Below are 9,627 nucleotides of genomic sequence, written 5' to 3' on the forward strand. Positions count from 1 at the left end.
AGGAGGCGGCATTTTGTGCACTGGCCCAGGCGCAGCCTGCCCAGCCCTGTCCGAAGACGCTGTGTGCTTGGGACCGTGGTGTGTCTGCCTCTTCCGCTCCAACCTCAGCGCTCTCCTTCAGACACCTGCCTCCAGGTGTGAGGGAGCCTGTGGCCCTCTGGCTGCTGGGGTGCTGGGCTGTGGCCTCAGGTGTGCGAGTCACGGCCCGGGAGCCTGAGGCGAGGGAGCAGAGGGAGCACTGCCTGTGCTTTGATTCTGTAAGAAGGTCTGAGCCTCGATCGTCTCCAGGGCTCAGGGCCAGCTTCTCTCCCCTCACAAGCTTTTCCGTGCTCCCATCGGTGTGTGTGTGAGACAGACAGATGCTGCTACTCAGGAAGATGGTGGAGTTCCAGGTGGCCTCTTGTCCCAGGAACGGAGGCCGTTCATATTTCTGAGATAAGGGGTCTGCTTTTTCCTGGCCCTAGACTGCCCACTGGGACTCTGAAAAGATGGGTGTAGCGTTCGTGTGGAGTTGTGGCTGGGTGCTGAGTGGCCACAGACGTGTCACCAGGCCTGCCCCAACCTCGATTCCCCAGGTAGTGTGGCTGTGAGGGGTGAGGCAGCCCCAGACCCTGGTAGCAGGAGGCCCTGGGCGCTGGGGTCACATGGGCCAGCAGCCAGGCCTGAGCTCTGGGGACCCTGCTCTTTGCTGCCTGTCACATGTCCTCTTATACCCAGAGGCCACCTGTAACCAGCGCGGATCACAAATGCAGACTGTGTGTATTGTAGCTTCTGGTGTTTGTTTTTTTTATCTTCTAAACCTTCCCGGCTTGTGGGAGGACCGTCTGGAGCCCAGCAGCCGCGGGACTTTGGTGGATGTCGGAGCTGTGACGAGGAGCCGATGGGGCTCTCGAAGCCTCAGTCCCAGCTCATCTTGCCGCCCTGATTCTTGTTTGCGTGGGGAGGAGGGAGGAGATGGGCCAAGTTCCCTCTGCCTGGAACGCCCTTCCCCCCCTTCTTCACCTGGCGAACTCCTACTCGTCCTTCAAGACCCAGCTGAAGCGCACCTCCTCCAAGAAGCCTACCCCGATTCCCCAGGCTGCCAGTCCCTTCTGCCTCTGTGCTCCTGTGTCCTGTGCTTCCCGTTCTCTGTCTCAGTGGCCAGCATGCTGTCTGTGGTTGTCACTCTCTGAGTCTGGCACCCCCAACAGACTGTGAGCTCCTTGAGGGCAGGGACCTCTGTCTGTACCTGTGTGTGCCAGCCTAGCCTCAGCGGCTGTGGACGTCAGGAGAATGGGACCAGTGTGCTCTGGCGGGAGGAGTGGAGATGAGCTATATAGTGCTTCTCAGGAAAGGGACTGGGAGTCAGAGGGGTGGGGCCTCACAGCGGGAGGACACTAGGGGATGACCTGGACTGCGGTCCTGTTTGCCGTCAGGCCTCTGGCTGACTTAGGCAAGTCAAGGCCGCTGTCTCGACTTCCTTTCCTGATGGTCAGATGGGCTAGCGCCAGCCCCTGGCCTATAGTCAAGGCTCCAGGGGGCGGGGCGGGGCTCGGGCTTGATCCATGGTTGCACCTGTCACCCTCCCTGGGTGGAGGCCAGGAAGAGGCACCCTGCATCCTTCCCGGTGGCAGTGGGCTTCCTCCTTGGAGGGCACTGCAGCCAGGCATCCTGCCCTTGCCCGGGTGGCTGCACTCGAGCCAGAGCCAGCAGCCGCAGCCCAGTGGCCGCTCCCCTGGGGCTCAGAGCTGGGCTGTTTGGGGGACAGGATGTGAGCGGCCCTGGGGCCCTCAGACCGCGGCTACTCTTGCTGCTCCAGTGACTCGGGCTCCTTGTTCCCAGGTGACCTCCTTCAGCACCCCCCCGACCCCGGAGCGGAACAACCGGCCTGCCTTCTTCTCCCCATCCCTCAAGAGGAAGGTGCCCCGGAACCGGATCGCCGAGATGAAGAAGTCTCACTCCGCCAATGACAGTGAGGAGTTTTTCCGGGAGGACGATGGTGGAGGTGAGCCTGGCCCCGAGGCTCGGCGGCTGCACCGTGCGGGCGCTGGCCGGGGTCTGGGAGTGCCGCGCAGATAGCCGCGTGCCACCTGGGTTGGGGCAGCCGCTGCACACAGCCAGCGGGCACTCAGCTAGGCCTGGCTCTGGTCCTGTTCACTCCTGTGCTGTCATGGCCAGCGGGCCTCACGCTGGGACCTTCCGTGGTGGGTGTGTCTCAGGGTCGCCCCCATCTCTGCTCAACGCCCTGTTCTCCAGGGGCAGAATCATGACTTGCAGGACCCCTCAGGCTCCCGCCCACAGCCTCCAGGGCATCTCTGCCCAGTGTCCAGAGGCCCCAGGTCCCTCAGCCGACTGTGCCTCTCACACACCAGCCCCTTCTCCGTGTCTTCTCAGTGATTACTGCTGCCAGCCAGCTGTGCAGCCAGACAGCAGGGGTCCTCTTCTATCCCTGGTCAGGGAGGCCACCGGAGGGCTTAGAAGTGGACTTCCAGCACGGGGAGGGAAGTCCTGGCGTACTCTGCTGGTGAGGGCTGAGTGTCCCTCAAGGACCAGGCCAGTGGGTGTGTGCCAGCCCATGTCATATCGTGTGAGAGCAGAAGTTCCAAGAGCACCGTCCCACGGGGGCCCCAAGGGAGCAGGTGGCAGCACTGATGGGGCTTGGAAGCTGTCCTTGTCCTGACCCTAACCCAGGGCCATGACCTTGACCTGCTTGGACAAGCCTCCCCTCCGCTGGCTTCTTCCCAGCTCAATGGGAAGTGCCCGCAGCACCTGCTCTGCCTGCAGGGGCAGCTCTCCTGCTGGGCCCAGAGCGCTGTGTCCTGCTGCCCCGGGGCCTGCAGCTGGCAGGGCCTAGTTCGAGGGTCAGACAGGGCACAGGGAAGCAGCAACCTTCAAGGAGACTCAGCTAGATACCGAGAAGGGGAGGCTGGGAGAAGCCAGGGAAGTCTCCCTGGAGGCAGAGGGTGGGAGGAGGGGCTGGAAGGTGAGGAGACAGCAGCTCTGGGGTGCATGGGTGCTGTGGGGGCCGTCAGGAGTGCCCAGGACACAGCCGAGGGGGTCCTGGCCTGGACTGGGGATTTGCTCCTGCAGCTCCTGCCGAGTCCCCACTGCTGGGACCCTGATCTGGCTTTCTGACCTCCAGCCGACCTGCACAATGCAACGAATCTGCGGTCCCGGTCCCTGTCTGGCACGGGACGGTCCCTGGTCGGGTCCTGGCTGAAACTGAACAGAGCCGATGGGAACTTCCTTCTCTATGCACACTTGACATACGTCACTTTGCCGCTGCATCGAATCTTAACAGGTGAGGTGGGGGGGCGGGGGCAGAGCCCCTTCTCCGCACTTGCCCAGACCCAGGGTCCTGTGGCTCGGGGCCGTCTCCCCGCACTGCTCACCCCTGCAGGGTCGGGCCTCCTGCTCCAGGCTTCAGGTGGGCTGCAGCTGACCCCAAACCAGGGTGCCCCTTTGCACACCTGCCTGCACTTCTTGCTGTCCCTCTTGAGTGGCTGCAGTCCTGGGTGTCATGTGGGCGGGGTTTGGCTCTTGGCCTGCAGCCTCAAGGGGAGCCCTGGAGTGTGCTGCTCCTTCCTCGCCCTTTCCAGGCTCTGCAGCTGCTCTGGGCACCTTTCCGCAGGGCAGGTGACGGTGTGTGGCCACTGTGGGCTCCTGCTAGGGCCCGTTGTGGCCAGGCATGGTGGTCGAGTGTCCCTGACCCCCCTGCCCCTCCCTGCTGGCCCTAGACATCCTGGAAGTCCGGCAGAAGCCCATCCTGATGACCTAGAGTGCGTGCGGCCCTCTCGGAGCCCCGGCCCTGCTCAGCCCTGGGACTGCTGCCAAGTGCCTACCTGTCACCGCCACGGGGTCTTCTGTGACAAGCCAGTGCTGGAGCCACAGCCAGGCGGGGCCACTCGACTCCCGGGGCCAGGGCCGACTCTAGAACACCAGCCCAAACTGAAGTGCCTCGAACTCCTCCCTCTGGCTCTGCTCCCGCCCTGTGCCGCCACTCGCCACCCCAGCCCGCCTCTGGAGGGCCCTCTGCATCCAGAGGCCAGAGACACCAAGAGGCCATAGGATAGCCAGCGTCCCGAATGTGCCAGACCCACTGACCTGGCTCACAGCTGACAGAGCCGGACCCACCCCGGGCGCTCCGTGGTCAGACTGTGTGTCCTTAGGGAAGCCCAGCTGAGGATTTTGCAAAGGGGTCCCGACACACCTGGGCCTCCAGCTAGTCCAGCTCAGCCTCCCCTAGTCACTGCTGTCACAATAGGTTACTGCAGGAAGACGGGGAAGATGGGAACTTGCTATTGGACGCTTTGCCCTGGGCTGGAGCACCTCACTCACACCCAGTTCCAGAACAGCCTGAGCCAAGCAGATCGCCCTGATTCCGCCAGAATGGCCTTTCGCTTCCAGCCAAAGAACACCACCAACACACAACCTCCGACCCGGACGCGTCCTGTTCTGGGCCTCGGCTGGAGGGTCCCCTGGAATTTGGATTCTTTGGGCAGGTGGGAGGGCTTGGTGGTCAGTGTCTGATGTGGGCTGGGGTTGGCCTCCCCTCAGGAAGGTTCTAGGCCTACCCGCCGTCCTGAGGCCGGAGGGGGCTGGGCATCATTTCCTGTCCTTGGTGGTCTTTGGCTAGTGTGCTGGCCCCTCTTCTCAGACCAGCTCCCTGGGCAAAGAGTGGGGCTCAGCTGGGTGTGCACGGCAGGTGCAGCGGTCAGTGTGTGGGCTGCCAGCCTGGCCTTGCCCTAGCGCGAAGGAGCCGCATCTGGTGACGCGCAGTGTGCTCTCGTGAGCAGAGGCCTCCCCCACCCAACAGGGAATAAACTGGAAGCTGGGTCTCTTTGTTGCTGTTTTGAAGTCCCCCATACTGGAGGGCACCAGTCGTTTAAGACCCTCTGCAGGCCGCAGAGGCAGACGGGAGCATGTCTTCCTGCCTCTGCGTTCTGCGGGCTCCGGGAATGGGGCACCACTTCGGGGCTTTCTCCAGATTTTGTATGTTGTTATTAAAAGCGAGCTGTTGCATTTCACCCTGCCTCCGTCTGCCCGCTGTGACCGGGGCCGGTTCCACCTACCTCACTCCATCTCCAGGGTTCAGTGCACCACGGGTCAGGGCGCCGTCAGTCCTTCTGCATGGTGTGGGTTGGTCATTGGGCGGCTGCTCTAGAGGCTCGCCACCTCTCCCCCTTTGTAATGACCTGTGTCAATGTGGACCTCCAGCAGCGTCCGGCCCAGGCTGGAGCTGCAGCTCAGCTCTGATGGTTGCGCCTAGGGCAGCAGGGTCAGGCCAGGCCCCAGAGTGCCTGCGCAGAGCCCTGTCCAGCACGCTCTTCTCCAGGGGTGCCTGACGCCGCTCCCGTCTGTGTCCAGGATGGCCAAAATACACCTCCTGCCTCCAGAACTTTCTCCCTGCTCATTCTGGGCTGTGGACTTGTGGACTGGGTCTCGGAGAAGTAAAGCCCTGATGTGTCTTCCATGGAAGGACAAGGCAGTCCAGGGCGGCAGCAGGTAGTGGGTCCCCACTGTACGGTGGGGTAGCTGTGAGGAGCTGCTGAAGGCACGTGGGAAAGTGCTTGCGATTTAGGTCACACCCGTGAGTGTAAGGCGCGTGAACAGGGCACGCGGTGGCGTGGAGCGCTAAACCCAACACTTAGGTTGGATTGTTGTTCCCATCTTAGGCGAGGAGGCAGCTGGAGGGGCTCAGAGCCCTGCCAGCACTGCGCCACAAGCAGTGGTGACAGTCGAGCTGGGCTTCAGCTGCAGCGTGGCCCACAGCGCGCTGCCCGGGACACGCAGGCACTCTGTCCTCAACCCGGAAGCCCTTCTCCAACACGCTCAGGGGCACTTGACAGCCAGACTTGAGCTGTCACTCCAAGTCAGGCTTTTTTCAGAATAATGAATTTTATCAGTGAAAAAGTGACAAATGCTGGCTGGAACCAGAGCCCAACAGCCCCATGTGGCACGCTCTTGCTTCTTGAAGGCCATCTTTAGCTTTTCTGGGAACGCCCGTCTCCTGAAGAGTAGAGGGTGACGGAAGCAAGCATACAGGTCCCGACTGGGGATCGGGAAGCTTTCCTTTGAGGAAACTTAGGTGTCAGTTTTTAGGACATTGAGAAAACTGAGGGTTTTCTTTTTTAAGTGTCCAGCTCCTGCACTCTGACGGGGCTGTGAGCCTCCATCCCACCCTCCGGCAGCTCTTGAAAGAACAGGTGGAGCAGCTCTGCCTTCTGAGGTCTTACTGGAACTTCTAGGTGCCTGCAAAGAGGCCAGGCTCACTTTTTCAAAAGAATATTATTTAAAACACAACTTAGCAGGGAAGTGGTCAAAAGAGGACAAAAAGCAAGCACTCCCCAGCCCACAGCATGGCGGGAGGGTGGCGTCTGGCACTCGTGTCAGGAATCAGGTTTCCGTGCAGCCCTGAGACCAGGAGGGTGTGCTCCTCCTGTGGCTTCTCTCAAAAAATCCAGCTAGAAAGAAATGGGATATTTTCCCTGTTTACTCACAAGTACATTAGTTAGTAGGAGACTTTAGAAGGCATTTCCATCCCTGATCCTAGTGACGGAAAATACATGTAACAGTGTCGTTCCTGGTAGATTTAAATCATTGGCCAAAATTCTTTAGAGGCCTTTTTTTAGATATCTGCCAACTTGATATTGAACTTGGTGGGTTTCACCCAGAAATGTTTGCAGATTTCCAGGTTAACTGGAATTTCACATCCAGCCTCAAAAACCAGATCCCTTGACCTCTCCCTGTCAGGCTGGGTCTTGTCTTTGTACTGGGAAGCAAATTACTTCTCAATAAAACCATCCTAACAGGACAAGGACTGAATGAAGGGAGTCTTTGGAGGGCTGGGCAGCAGCCCCTGCTGGAGAGCTGCTCCAAGTACCACCCTGTGCTCTGCAGAGGCCGCTGGGAGCTGGGGTACCCCCCAGACCTGCTTTTCGTACTTTGCTTTTCACTGACTAGATACTAAATGAGCCTCCGTGGAAACAGAACCCACCAGCCCTCTCTCTGAGCCCACTTGGCCGCCACGCAAACCAGACCACTGGACACCTGTAGCTGGGGCTGGGTGGAGCTCTGTCTGCAGCAGGTGGAGCCCGGAGTGGAGCAGCAGGATCACGGGGAGCTTAGTTTACAGCTTCCGATCATATTCCCAAGGCCATCAGGTCTTCTATTAGGATTCCGGACCATGGCCTCGGTCAGTCAAAAGCAGCAGCGATCCTCCGGCTCTGCTGAGCAGCTGGAAGCGTTGTCTGTTAGACCCTCTTTTGACTTCAGTCCTCCACTTTGCAGGTCAGAAAGTTTGTAAATGGGAATTTCTTATGGTTTCCAAACTAATTCTATGTTTGAGAGTGGTTAAATCTGCAAAGAAAATGTTGAGGGTTTTTTGCCACTTTGAGGCATAACTCATGGTTTTTACAAAATATATTTTAGCAAAAACATCATGCTGGCACACAGTGGGCACACTGGCATGCTGATTGTCCGTGGTGTTTCCATAAAGGTCCCGGCTAATTGATGAGCCATCTTCCGCCTCCAGCAGAAGTCATCTCTAGGCAGGATTTGCAGTTCCGTCAGCTTTGCTGTATGATTTCCTGTTTCTTTGGAAAGTTGCTTTGCATATTAAAGTTATTTTCTCCTGGTTTCCTCTGATCTGTACGTACATAGTTATTTTTTCTGTTGTGCTCAGTTCAGGCTATTGCAGATGTTAGAGCAAAGTGATAGCTTAATGATGGAAACTTGGTTTGCCCCAGAGCCCTGCAGTGGCTTTGGGGGCTTTCACAGGCACTTCTTTGGAATGGGATGTGCTGGAGTCCTGCAGAAGGCCCCAGGGTGCTCTGTCTATGTTCGTGCTAGCCATCCCGGAGTCTGTGACCAGAGGTGCCATGTTTACAAAGGTAAATCCCGAAACATGTTTCAGGCACAGCTCCCCGCCCTCAGAGTGGTTCACACCCCCACGGTCGTGCTGTGGAACTTCCCAACTCCTCGCAAATGTGGGCCAATGCCTGGAACAGAAGCTGGGGCTGGCTTTGGTTTGGGCATGCTCCCAGTAAGAGGTTTGGGAACAGGTGCTCTCCCTGCCTGGCACCCCACAGAACGCACCCTGCTGGGCGTGCTCACGGGGGTTCTTTGATCCTCCCAGAGGCTGCTTTTGTGTTCATCACAGGCAGAAAGCCTCAGAACCACCTTCCAGGGAATGTTTTTTTTTTATTAGGATGAACAACTTGCTGCAGAGTGTTGGGTGTGAGTAAGGCCCAAGAGACTGAAGAGCTACAGAATGGAGACACATTTAGGAATGCAGGGGGTCTAGCCCTCTGCCTTGGAAACACCAGATTGAAAATTTCTTGACCTGGCATCTCCAAGGGCACACTGAAAAGTGGAAGCAGGAGGGAGGTAGATCAGAAGGGGGACAAGACTTCCTTGTGGTCTGAAGCAAATCCTGTTTCTGTTAAATAACCAGGAAGTCCCTTCAAAACAGTCACCACCTGGCCTGTAACTACGGATTGGTAGTCTGAGCTGAGGCCACGCCCAAACCTAGAGAAAATGCTCCCTGGAAAGGGAACTGGTACTGGGAAGAGAGAAATGAAAACTGGGCCACCCACCCACGCACCCACGCACGACGGCTCAGGAATGTCTGGGGTAGCTGTGCAGACCGGCTGTGCTCTTGAGCTTGGTGTTAACATGACCAACAGCTGGAAAATCTGGAGGACCAGGGAGGTGCCTGTTTGTAGGGGGCCAAGTTGTCTTTCCTTCACAGCGTCACTGACCTCCTCCTGCCTCAGCCTCTGCCTGAGTGACGGGTAAGATTTTTCTTTTATGATGTGGATGAAGGGTCTTTCATCTTGGAATGTGACTTAATAAAACAATTAGGTTGCTCAGTTTGAAATAATTTTGATTATATTTTGAATAAACAACTTTGCTCAAAAGACTTTAGCTAATTCCAGAAACCCATTTAGTCATTTAATGGGCATGCACATAGGTTCAAGGGCAGGCTGGAGGGAGCCGCGGGGACCCACACCAGGACACGTCACAGTACCTAGGCTGGTCATCTAAAGATAGGGCAAGGGTTTCCTCAAAGGGAACGTGGCCTACCACTTGCCTCCCACGACAGTGATGCAGGCCAGAGAAGGCCGTGTACCAGTAACTGCTGGCCCTGATGATTACTGCTGGTTCCTCCAGAGCATGCCAAGAGGCACTGCATGGTCCCTCGCGTCTGAGCAGGAGTCTCAGGGAGTGAGTGTGCGTGTGTGTGGTCCTCAAGCTCGACTTCACGTTGGGTTCAGCTGTTCAAACCTAATGGCTGATTATGACAATACTTTGAAAGTAGTGACAGTGGTTGTGCCACTCTGAATGAACTAAAAGCCACATCGAATACTTAAAAGTGTGATTTTATTGTGAATTACACCCAATTTAGGTGATGATTGGGCGGGTCTCGCCCGAGATTCTGGTTCTGTAAGCCTGGGCTGGGGCCCAAAGGTCTCCATTTCCAGCAAGCTCCCAGATGCTGCGGGCCCAGGGCCACACCTGGAAACCCTGTGGTAGGCAGGCCAGGCGGCTAAGCACCTCCTGCAGGGCTGGGGAGCTGGGCACAACCCGCTCTTCAGCCAGCACCTTTGGTGCCACTCAGTCGCTCCCTTCAGACGTCAGGAGTTC

General features: G+C 57.9%; 1 protein-coding gene across 2 annotated transcripts in view; it reads left to right on the forward strand.

Annotated features, from left to right (window-relative positions):
* The window catches only part of Kiaa0930 (KIAA0930 ortholog), a 39,496-nt gene extending 31,870 nt beyond the window's left edge, over positions 1-7,626 (forward strand). For both annotated transcript variants that reach the window (XM_027954576.2, XM_027954577.2), the window contains exons 8-10: positions 1,822-1,984; positions 3,122-3,280; positions 3,717-7,626. In XM_027954576.2, coding sequence (XP_027810377.1) covers positions 1,822-1,984; positions 3,122-3,280; positions 3,717-3,757 — 363 coding nt within the window. In that variant the 3' untranslated portion in view covers positions 3,758-7,626. The remainder of the gene's footprint in view (positions 1-1,821; positions 1,985-3,121; positions 3,281-3,716) is intronic.
* The last annotated feature ends 2,001 nt before the right edge of the window (positions 7,627-9,627 follow it).

The sequence above is a fragment of the Marmota flaviventris genome, chromosome 3, assembly GCF_047511675.1.
Source record: "Marmota flaviventris isolate mMarFla1 chromosome 3, mMarFla1.hap1, whole genome shotgun sequence".
NCBI classification, from domain to species: domain Eukaryota; kingdom Metazoa; phylum Chordata; class Mammalia; order Rodentia; family Sciuridae; genus Marmota; species Marmota flaviventris.